Genomic DNA, 12,262 nt, shown 5'->3' with positions numbered 1-12,262 from the left:
TTCCCAGCCTGTTTTTAACGAACGCCAGATCCCTCGCTAACAAGATGGATGAACTTAGGCTGCAGACTGCAGCTAACAACGCCGTGAAGGACAGCTGTATCCTGTTGATCACGGAGACCTGGCTTCATTCTTTCATTCCGGACTCTGCTATCGAGCTAGCAGGCTACACAGCACAGCGTCATGACAGGACAAGAGACTCTGGTAAGAGCAGAGGTGGAGGGCTCTGTGTGTACGTGAACAACACCTGGTGTACAAACACAGTGACTGTAGACAGTCACTGCTCCCCGGACCTGGAGTATGTGACTGTTAAATGCAGGCCCATTTATCTCCCTAGAGAGTTTACTGTTGTCATGATAACTGCTGTGTACATACCACCGGATGCTAATGCTAACTCGGCTATCGGATATTTGTATGGTAGCACTAGCAGTCAACAGAGCATATATCCTGACGGTGTTCACATCATAGCAGGGGACTTTAACCACGCGGACTTGAAGAAAATGCTCCCCAAATTCTATCAGCATGTTAAATGTGCTACAAGAGGAGCTAATACACTGGACAAGGTCTACTCCAACATCAAGCTGGGCTACAGGGCTAGACAACTACCACACCTGGGTCAGTCGGACCATATGTCCCTGTTTTTAATTCCTGCATATGCCCCCCTCAGGAAAACCGCTCCTACCATCACAAAGACCATCACAACTTGGCCTGATGGTGCATCTCAGCAGCTGCAGGACTGCTTCGACAGGACCAACTGGGATGTGTTTGAACACCGGGACCTGGAGGTGTTCACAGACAGTGTACTATGTTACATTAAAAACTGCATGGACACTGTCACAGTGGACAAACGCATCCGGGTCTACCCCAACCAGAAGCCCTGGATGACCCGGGAGGTCCAGCGGCTGTTAAAAGAGAGGAACACTGCTTTTAGGTCTGGCGATAGGGCTTTATACAGCATGGCCCGAGCTAACCTGAAGAGAGGCATCAGAGAGGCCAAATTAGACTACAGGAGGAAGATAGAGGACCACCTGGACAGTAACAACAGCAGGCAGGTGTGGCAGGGGATCCAGTATCTAACCAACTATAAGACCAACCTTGGAGCTGCTGAAGGTGACGCCTCGTTGGCAGAGGAGCTGAACCTCTTCTTTGCTCGCTTTGAAGTGGAGCCACCCGAGACAGCCATATCACACCACATGGTCCACAGCAGCCTAACCCTCAAGATAGAGGAGCATGAGGTGAGGCGCACGCTGCGGGCCATCAATCCAAGGAAGGCTACTGGACCCGACGGCGTCTCTGGACGCGTGCTGAAGGACTGCGCTGACCAGCTGGCTGGAGTCTGTACGAGGATTTTCAACCAGTCTCTGGCCCAGTCCACTGTTCCATCCTGTCTGAAGTCCGCAATCATAGTCCCCTTGCCCAAAAAACCCCACATTTCCAGCCTCAACGACTACCGGCCAGTCGCACTCACACCAGTGGTGATGAAGTGTTTTGAAAAACTGGTCCGGGGTCATATCACATCACTCCTGCCCCGAAGCTTTGACACCCACCAGTTTGCGTACAGAGCGAATAGATCCACAGAGGACGCTATAGCCACAGCCCTCCATGCTGCACTGTTCCACCTGGAGCAGCCGGGGAGCTACGTGCGGATGCTCTTTGTGGACTACAGCTCTGCCTTTAATACCATCCTTCCCCATAAACTGGTGGACAAACTGGGGGACTTGGGACTTCCACACTCCACCTGCATGTGGATAAATAGCTTCCTGTCAGCTCGCAGCCAGAGAGTCAGAGTGGGCCATCACACATCCACGGCCCTCAGCCTCAGTACCGGCTCTCCACAGGGCTGCGTGCTGAGCCCCCTGCTCTACACCATCTATACACATGACTGCACCCCCGCCCACCACAGCAACACCATTGTCAAATTTGCGGATGACACTACGGTGGTGGGACTCATCACCGGGGGGGACGAGTACGCCTACCGGGATGAGGTGGAGCAGCTGACAGTGTGGTGTGGAGAAAATAACCTGCTCCTCAACACCTTAAAGACAAAGGAAATAATAATAGACTTCAGAAAGAATAAAACGGACATGTTACCATTAACTATCAGAGGGGACTGTGTGGAGAGGGTGGCGGATTTCCGCTTCCTGGGAATCCATATTGAGGAGGACCTGACGTGGAGCGTGAACACCTCTGCGCTGCTGAAAAAGGTCCAGCAGAGACTGCACTTCCTGAGGGTGCTCAGGAAGAATAACATCACTCAGAGACTGCTGTTGTCCTTTTATCGGTGCTACATTGAGAGCATCCTAACATACTGTGTATGCGTATGGTACACCAGCTGCACAGCGGCTCAGAGGAAAGCGCTCCAGAGGGCCATTGACAACGCCCAGAGGATTGTCGGCTGCCCTCTACTTACCTTGGAGGACTTACACAGTTCCCGCTGCATCAAAAAATCCCAGAGTATTATAAAGGACATTTCCCACCCCGGACACTCCCTGTTTGAACTGTTACCGTCAGGCAGACGGTACAGATCTACAAGGACAAGGACAAACAGACTTAAAAATAGTTTTTACCCCACTGCTATAAAGGCACTAAATGTAGCCGCCAAGGAACGCAGGGGCGATACATAATAAGAGACTGTGAAATCGACAGAAGGATGTAGGGTTGGGTGTTTATGCGTGCTATTTTCATGATATTTATTTTAGTTGTTTATCTTTTTTAAAATATTTTACCTTGTATGTATCGTTAGCTTTTAGAAATGTTTGAATGGTGCACTGACTGGCTGACATTTTACAATTTCGTTGTACATGGCTCATGTTACAATGACAATAAAGGAACTATTCTATATTCACATTGCAAAGACGTGCGGGTTAGCAGGTTAATTGGCCCCCTCGTGTGTAGGGAGTGGATGAGAACCTGGGTTAACACAGAACCCGTATGAACAGTTGATCGATGGTCGGGGTGGGACAACATAGAATTATTGTGAACGGGTTTAGGTTAGTGATACAGCGTGGAAGCAGGCCCTTCGGCCCACCGAATCCTCGCTGACCAACAACCACCCGTGCGCTAGTCCTATGTAATTCCAGTTTTACATCCTGAACCCTTGGGGCTACTTACAGACGGTCTTTGGAGAGGTGGGAGGAAACCGTAGCACCCGTAGGACACCCACGCAGTCACAGGGAGAACGAGAAACAAATTTCCACCATCCGCTGTTCTTGCAACTCTGATAATTAAACTCTCCTGACTCTTGCATTTAGGACACAGACTTTAGAGACACAGCATGGAAACAGGTCCTTGGGCCCACCGGGTCCACGTTGACCATCAGTCACCCATACACTAGTTCTATCCGACACACAAGGAGACAATTTACAGGAGGACAATTAACCCACAAACCTCAAAGCCTTTGGAGTGTGGGAGGAAACCGGAGCACCCGGAGGAAAGTCACGCGGTCACAGGGAGAATGTACAAACCCTGCACATACAGCAGTCAGGATTAAACCCGGGTCTCTGGTGCTGTGAGGCAGCAACTCTACCGTTTTCTCCACTGTGCCACTGTGATCGATGGTCGGTGTGGACTCGACGGGCAGCACGGTGGCGCAGAGGTAGAGTTGCTGCCTTACAGCGAATGCAGCGCCGGAGACTCCGGTTCGATCCTGACTACGGGCGCCATCTGTGCAGAGTTTGTACGTTCTCCCCGTGACCGGCATGGGTTTTCTCCGAGATCTTCGGTTTCCTCCCACACTCCACAGACGTGCGGGTTTGTAGGTTAATTGACTGGGCAAATGTAAAAATTGTCCCTAGTGTGTTTAGGATAGTGTTAGTGTGCGGGGATCGCTGGGCGGCGCGGACCCGGTGGGCCGAAGGGCCTGTTTCCGCGCTGTATCTCTAAATCTAAATCTAAAAAAAGGTCTGCTTGCTGTATCTCTAAAGTAAGCAAGATTCAGCATCTGCAGAAAGACACACACACACAGTGCTGGAGCAACTCAGCGGGTCAGGCAGCACCTCTGCAGAAAAGGAAGAAACCCATCCTTCTCTCCAGAGATGCTGCCTGTCCCGCTGAGCTACTCCACCATTTTGGGTCTGACGTCAAGCCCTTACCTTCCTCGGTAGCGGCAGTCCTGAGGGGTTCCTCTCTCCGCTGCACGGTCTCGCAGCCCAGCACCGTCACCTGCGTACACTTGCCGTACAGGTCCACCACCGCCCACACCTGCGGGGGAAGCCCCGAGGCGGCTGCGCCGCAGTCCCGCCCATTCACCCACAGGTGGAGCTCCCCGCCGGCCGTGCGCTGGATGCCCACTTTGTCGCCCTCGCTCAGCTGGTCCAGGTCCTGCCCGTACTCCTCCAGCACCGAGCGGCCGTCCCGCAGCACCGAGCAGCCCGAGATGATCCACGAGCCGCCCTTCAGGCCGGTGGCGCTGCTGGGGAAGTCCAGGGTGCTGGGGTCCAGCGCCGTCACTCCGATCTCGATGGAGCCGCTCCACGAGTTCACCTGCGGGCGGAGAGAAGGAGGAGACAAGGTCCTGTACTCGCTGGAGTTTAGAAGGATGGGGGGGGGCCTCATTGCAACGTACAGAATAGTGAAAGGCCCGGATAGAGTTGATGTGGAGAGGATGTTTCCACTAGTGGGGGAGTCGAGGCCTCAGAATTAAAGGACGTTCCTTTCGGAAGGAGATGAGGAGGAATTTCTTCAGTCAGAGGGCGGTGAATCTGTGGGATTCTTTGCCACAGACGGCTGTGGAGGCCACAAGTCAGTGGAGATTCTTGATTAGTGCGGGCGTCAGGGGTTACGGGGAGAAGGCAGGAGAATGGGGTGAGGAGGGAGAGATAGAACAGCCGTGATCGACTGTCGGAGTAGACTTGATGGGCCGAAAGGCCTAATTCTGCTCCTATCACTTATGACGGGGAGGGTCAGGGGATCGGCGGCCGTGCGTGGAACGCCTCGCGCTGCACAGGAGTCACCCCCGTTTCCCACTCCCCCCCCCCCCCGGCACGCCGAGTCCCACAGAAACCCCGCGGCCACCCTCCAAATGCATGAATGTTCCATCCAACTTTCCCCCTGATTTACTGTAGCCACAACACGATACGATACAATAGAACTTTATCTTTTCCAGGAGGGAAATTGGTCTGCCAACAGTCGTAAAACACAACAAGATACGTGAAACCTGTCCTACAGCTAAACCTACAGTTTACAGTGTACTATGTGAAATTATAGTGACGAGTGGAAAGTCCAGGATTGGGGACGTGTAAAGATTGGGGAGGGGGAAAGGGGAAGCGGGGTTAGTCTATCTCATGACTGAAGAGGGAGTTGTACGGTTTGATAGTCACAGGGAAGAAGGATCTCCTGTGGCGTTGTGTGCTGCATCTTGGTGGGACCAGTCTGTTGCTGAAGGTGCTTCTCAGTTTGACCAGTGTGTCATGGAGGGGGTGAGCTGTATTTCAGTATATACAGATCTGAACTTTTTTTTCCGCGTTTATTATATTACCGTTTACCGTGTACTATGTTTACATATTCTGTTGTGCTGCTGCAAGTAAGAGTTTCATTGTTCTGTCTGGGACATGTGACAATAAAACACCACTCATGGCTCTTCCTATGTGGTCTCTGACATACCCATTGTCTTCAGCATCTGCAGGCCCGGCCACCAAGAGTCTATGCTCGGACTCAGCCCGGACCATCAATAGACAATAGGTGCAGCAGGAGGCCATTCGACCCTTCGAGCCAGCACCGCCATTCAATGTGATCATGGCTGATCATTCTCAATCAGTACCCCGTTCCTGCCCTCTCCCCATACCCCCTGACTCCGCTATCCTTAAAAGCTCTATCCAGCTCCCTCTTGAATGCATTCAGAGAATTGGCCTCCACTGCCTTCTGAGGCAGAGAATTCCACAGATTCACAACTCTCTGACTGAAAAGGTTTTTCCTCATCTCAGTTCTAAATGGCCCACCCCTTATTCTTAAACTGTGGCCCCTTGTTCTGGACTCCCCCAACATTGGGAACATGTTTCCTGCCTCTAACGTGTCCAATCCTTTAATAATCTTATACGTTTCGATAAGATCTCCTGCATCGTGTATATGGTCCTCCGCAAATGAAAGCACCGACAAGAGGAGCCACCATAAGGCGGCGGCACCTCTCATAGACAATCCCCACCATTCGTGAATCAAGCTGCACAACCCAAATCCCACCACGAAAATAGACCATTACGGGCCACTTCTAGCAACACGATGGAGTTTTATTTTCTGCTAATTGTTTTTGCACTAATGGGGTTTTTTGCAGGCACTTCTTTCTTATAGAAATATCATGTGATTGGTGTATCATTTGTTTGTGTTAACGCACTGAGATGAGTTTCAGTCGGACAAGCTGAAAGCAATTGCAGGGCGGCACGGCGGTAGAGTTGCTGCCTTACAGCGAATGCAGCGCCGGAGACCCGGGTTCCATCCCGACCGCGGGTGCATGTCTATCCGGAGTTTGTACGTTCTCCCCGTGACCTGCGTGGGTTTCCTCCGAGATCTTCAGTTTCTTCCCACACTCCAAAGACGTGCAGGTTTGTAGGTGAATTGGCTTGGTAAATGTAAAAATTGTCCCTAGCAGGTGTAGGATAGTGTTAATATGCAGGGATCGCCGGTCGGCGCGGACCCGGTGGGCCGAAAGGGACTGCTTCAGCGCTGCATCTCTAAAATGTATCTCTAAACTAAGAGCGGGAATTTTAAAAGGCCAGCCAGTTACTGAGGCCCACAGTTCATGACTAGTTTCAATTGGACTAATTTAACGATTAATCTACACGCTGCCTCGACAAATCCACCAGCATATTCAAGGACGAGTCTCACTCCCTCTTCTCCTCTCAAGTAAGAGGTACAGAAGTGTGAAAACGCACACCTCCAGATTCAGGGACAGTTTCCTCCCGGCTGTTATCAGGCAACTGAACCGTCCCATCACCAACGAGAGAGCAGTGCTGAGATACTATCTACCTCAATGGAGACCTTCGAACTATCTTTAATCAGATTGACGAAGGGGAAATCATGCTTGACTAATCTTCTGGGATTTTTTCAGGATGTAACTAGGAAAATGGACAAGGGAGAGCCAGTGGATGTAGTGTACCTGGACTTTCAGAAAGCCTTTGATAAGGTCCCGCATAGGAGATTGGTGGGCAAAATTAGAGCACATGGTATTGGGGGTAGGGTACTGACATGGATAGAAAATTGGTTGGCAGACAGGAAACAAACAAATCTCTAGGTCCAAATGGGATCTATTCCAGGTTATTGAGAGGCATAAGAGGAGATCACGGAAGCCTTGATCTTTGCATCTGCTCTAGCCACAGGCGAGGTCCCAGAGGACTGCAGAGTAGCTAATGCTGTTCCTTTATTTAACAAGGGAAGTAGAGTGAATCCAGGGAATTATAGGCTGATGAGCCTGACGTCAATGGTAGGGAAGCTATTGGACTAGATTCTTTGAGATCAGATTTACTCCCATTTGGAAGAGACTGGGTTAACTAGGGACAGTCAGAGTCATAGAGTGATACAACGCGGACACAGGCCCTTCGGCCCAACTTGCTGACACCGGCCAACATGTCCCAGCTACACTAGTCCAATCTGCCTCTGCTTGGTCCATATCCTCCAAACCTGTCCTATCCATGTACCATGTAAACAGTTGGACAGGTACATGGAAAGAACAAGTTTGGAGGGATATGGACCAAACGCAGGCAGATGGGACTAGTGTAGCTGGGACATGTTGGCCGGTGTGGGCAAGCTGGGCCGACTATGTGTTTGTCCAAGTCTATATACCTGTGATGTTGCTGTAAGCAAGATTTTTCATTGTACCTGTGCCTCACCGAACTTGCCGCATATGACAATAAAACTGACTTGACATTTTTTAAACCACTCAATCTTGCTTTGAGATCACCTTCTTTGACTGTCTTCCCCAATCTTCTCAGTCTTGAGAGTCAAATCCCCAACTGCTTAAATAATTTGATTAACGTACCCTCAAATAATCGTAGGCTTTAGTTCAGGTAAAAAAATAGAAGCAAATGGAAAAGTTCTCCAACTCTGCATCCAACCTGCCCCCAGAGGGGGGGGGGGGGGTGTGTGTGCGTGTGCGTGTGCGTGTGCGTGTGTGTGTGTGTGTGTGTGTGTGTGTGTGTGTGTGATGTTAACAATGGGAGCCCTTATCTCATCACCCACCTTTAACAGCACTGTTCCAACCGAGGAGGAAGGAACTGCACACGCTGGTTTACACTGAAGATAGATAAAATGCTGGAGTATCTCAGCGGGACAGGCAGCATCTCCGGAGAGAAGGAATGGGTGACGTTTTTAGTTGAGACCCTCTTCAGACATACATACATTTCTGAAGAAAGGTCTCGACCCGAAATGTCACCCATTCCTTCTATCCAGAGATGCTGCCTGTCCCGCTGAATTACCCCAGCATTTTATGCCTATTTACTGTTCCAACTGACACTAGATTCTGCCGCTACCTCTCCTGGAGCCTGTTCTCTCTCTCCACCCCCCCCCCCCCCCCCCCAAGAGGATTATCCACCAGGGGCAGCTGTGTGGGGAGACAAAACGAAACAACAGGGCTGTTCCTTTTTTTTCCCCAATAAGATTCAATTCAAAAGGATGTTAAACCAGCAGTATATCACACACTGAAAGAGAGAACAGATCCCACCCACAGCATGGATGCACCCTCCTTCCAGATGTTGGGGCAGCTGTTATTAAAAGAGATGTTTAGCAGCTGGGTTGGTTAAAATATGTATAGTAGTGTGTATTAAGGAACTGCAGACAGCCACAAAATAGTGGAGTAACTCAGCGGGACAGGCAGCATCTCTGGAGAGAAGGAATGGGTGATGTTTCGGGTCGAGACCCATCTTCAGACCGAAGATGGGTCTCGACCTGAAACGTCATCCATTCCCCTCTCCAGAGATGCTGCCTGTGCCGCTGAGTCACTCCACCATTTTGTGTCAACCTAGAGGAGAAAAGAGTTAGGTTTAAACCAGCATCTGCAGTTCCTTAATACACAAGGAACCGCAGATTCTGGTTTACACCGAAGATTTACACAAAATACTGGAGTAACTCAGTGGGACAGGCAGCTTCTCTGGAGAGAAGGAATGGGTTTCTGGTCTGAAGGGCCTCGACTTTAAACTTCACCCATTCCTTCTCTCCAGAGATGCTGCCTGACCCGCTGAGTTACTCCAGTATTTTTAGTCTATCTTCTTGATAAAATTATATATTCTTGTGGGGTTAAGTATAAATCATTATTAATGATAATAAAATTGCTGCAGCTGCTGTTGTATATATTTTTCCACTTGTGAGATAGAGTAGAAATCATTATTAACAATAATAAAACTCATTCAGTTGAACTGCTGAACAAATATATATATATATATATTTCTATTTCCACTTGTGAGGTAGAATAAATCATTATTAAAAATAAAACACCATCTGCTGCTGTTTATCTATGTATATGTAAATGCATGTATGAACATGTATGTGTATGTATATTTGTGTGTATATATTGTATGTTTGTGTGTGTAATATATACGTTTCCACTTGTTCAATAGAGAATAAATCAATATTAATGATAATAAATCATTAGTAATAATAAAACACCATCTGCTGCTGTTTATGGATGTTATGCATGATGCATGTATGAACGTGTATGTATACATGTGTATGTGTATACATGTATATATTGAATGTATGTATATACGTGTTTCCACTTGTAGAGAATAAATCATTATTAATGATAATAAATAATTATTAATAAAACACACCATCTGCTGCCGTTTATCTATGTAAATATAGATGCATGTATGAGCGTGTATCTATATGTGTATGTATGAGTGTGTATATATATTGTATGTATGTGTATATATATGTATGTTTCCGCTTGTAAAAAGGAGAATGAATCATTATTAATGATAAATTATTATTAATGATAATTAATCTCATTCAGTTGAACTGCTGAACAAATATATATATATTTCTATTTCCACTTGTGAGATAGAATAATTCATTATTAATAAAACACCATCTGCTGCTGTTTATCTATGTAAATATAGATGCATGTATATATGTGTGTACATATTGTGTATGCGTATATGTATATTTCTACTTGTTCAATAGAGAATAAATCATTATTATTGATAATAATTCATTAATAATGAGAATAAATAATTATTAATGAGAATAAATCATTATTAATGAGAATAGATCATTATTAATGATAATAAATCATTAATAATGAGAATAAATCATTATTGATTATTATCATTAATAATGATTTATTCTCTATTGATAATAAATCATTATTAATGATAATAGATCATTATTAATGATAATAATGATTATTAATGATAATAATGATTATTAATGATAATAATGATTATTAATGATAATAGATCGTTATTAATGATAATAATGATTATTATCATATCATATCATCAATAATGATGATAATGATTATTAATGATAATAAATTAATGATAATAAATCATTACTAATGATAATAATTATTACTATTAATGATAATGATTATTATTAATGATAATAATGATTATTAATGAGAATAAATCATTATTAATGATTTATTAATAATTATTTATTATCATTATTAATGATTTGTTCTCATTAATAATGATCTATTATCATTAATAATTATCATTATTCTCATTAATAATTATCATTATTCTCATTAATAATGATCTATTATCATTATTGATAATAATGATTATTAATGATAATAGATCGTTATTATTAATGATAATAATGATTATTAATGATAATAGATCATTATTATTAGTGATAATAATGATTATTAATGGTAATAGATCATTATTAATGATAATAAATCTGTTGAGGCCGCTGCCCAGCCCCGTTAACCCACAAAGAGGGACATGTTTACAGCCTGGTTCCCTCTCACAGTGGAGCTGCCCCGGGGAGTAGGCCTGGATCCCCGGTGTCTCCTGGCGGTGGACCCCCCTGAAGGAGGGAAGGGGAGGGGAGTGGGGGGACGCGGTATCCCGCCCATCACCATCACCACCACTCACTCACCTTTCGGTCGATGCGCACCTGGAAGAGCTGCCCGTCGCCCAGCGGCTCCCAGCTCATGGCCAGGCCGTGGTTGAACTCCTCGGTCGGCTTGTTGCGCTTGGCCGTGCGGTTGCCGTTCAGCAGGGACACCAGCTTGCCGGTGCGCAGGTGGAACTCGGCCGCCATCCTTACCCGCAGCGGCAGCGGCGGCGCGGCCCGGCCGGAGGGGGGGGGGGAGGGGGAGAAGCAGCAGCGACGGCAGCGGCAGCAGCGGCGGCGGCTCCTCCTCCGCGCGACACTTCCACCACAGGGAGGCGCTCCGCTTTACGGCTGCGTGGCGCCTCTTTCCCTCCCTCGCCGACCGCTTTACGGCGGTGCCCCGCACGATTCCACCGCAAAGGGTGGGGAGGGGCGCTGCGCGGCCCTTTACGACCGAGCGGCCCGCTTTACGGCTGAGTGGCACCACCGCTTTACGGCTGAGTGGCACCACCACTTTACAGCTGAGGGGGCACCACCGCTTTGCGGCTGAGGGGCACCACCGCATTACGTCTACCTCCCTCACCAAAGCTTGGCGCACCCCCACCCCCCCGCTTTACGGCTGAGGGGCACCACCGCTTTACGTCTACCGCGCCGTTGTGTTTGGCTGCCTGCCACTGCATGTTTCTTTTTTTTTTCCTAATCAGATGTGCAGCACTTTGGTCAACGTGGGTTGTTTTAAAATGTGCTATACAAATAAAATTGACTTGACTTGACCTCCCTCACCAAAGCTTGGCGCACCCCCCCCCCCCCCCCCCCCCACGCTTTACGGCACGGCCCCGCTCAGCTGTGGATTTGTCTCAAGGAGGTGCGAGCTTTATGGCGGGAGAGGGTCACATCCACTTTCCGGCAGCGGGACAAGGTGAGGCGGAAGCGATGGTCACCTGGCATAGCGAACGAAGGACTGAGTGTGGAGGAAGGAACTGAACTGCAGATGCTGGTTTACACCGAATATAAACACAAAATTGCTCAGCGGTCAGGCAGCATCTCTGGAGAAAAGGAATGGGTGACATTTCGGGTCGAGACCCTTCTCCAGACTGAGTCAGGGGAGAGGGAGATGCAGAGATAAGGAAGTGTAAGGTGTGAAAATGAGAGATCAAAGAGGATACAGTGTGGAAACAGGCCCAACTTGCCCATAACGGCCAACATGTCCCAGCTGCACTAGTCCCACCTGCCTGCGTTTGGTCCATATCCCTCCAAACCTGTCCTATCCATGTAC

General features: G+C 47.8%; 1 protein-coding gene across 4 annotated transcripts in view; it reads right to left on the bottom strand.

Moving 5' to 3' along the window:
- The window catches only part of neurl4 (neuralized E3 ubiquitin protein ligase 4), a 106,706-nt gene extending 95,411 nt beyond the window's left edge, over positions 1–11,295 (bottom strand). For all 4 annotated transcript variants that reach the window (XM_078427836.1, XM_078427837.1, XM_078427838.1 and 1 more), the window contains exons 1-2: positions 11,029–11,295; positions 4,089–4,479 (exon numbers count right to left, since the gene is read on the bottom strand). In XM_078427836.1, coding sequence (XP_078283962.1) covers positions 4,089–4,479; positions 11,029–11,193 — 556 coding nt within the window. In that variant the 5' untranslated portion in view covers positions 11,194–11,295. The remainder of the gene's footprint in view (positions 1–4,088; positions 4,480–11,028) is intronic.
- Between the last annotated feature and the right edge of the window lie 967 nt (positions 11,296–12,262).

Source organism: Rhinoraja longicauda, chromosome 34 (genome assembly GCF_053455715.1).
Source record: "Rhinoraja longicauda isolate Sanriku21f chromosome 34, sRhiLon1.1, whole genome shotgun sequence".
Classification (NCBI taxonomy): Eukaryota; Metazoa; Chordata; class Chondrichthyes; order Rajiformes; family Arhynchobatidae; genus Rhinoraja; species Rhinoraja longicauda.
The sequence above is the reverse complement of the archived record's forward strand: the minus strand, read 5'-3'. Positions and strand labels throughout refer to the sequence as shown.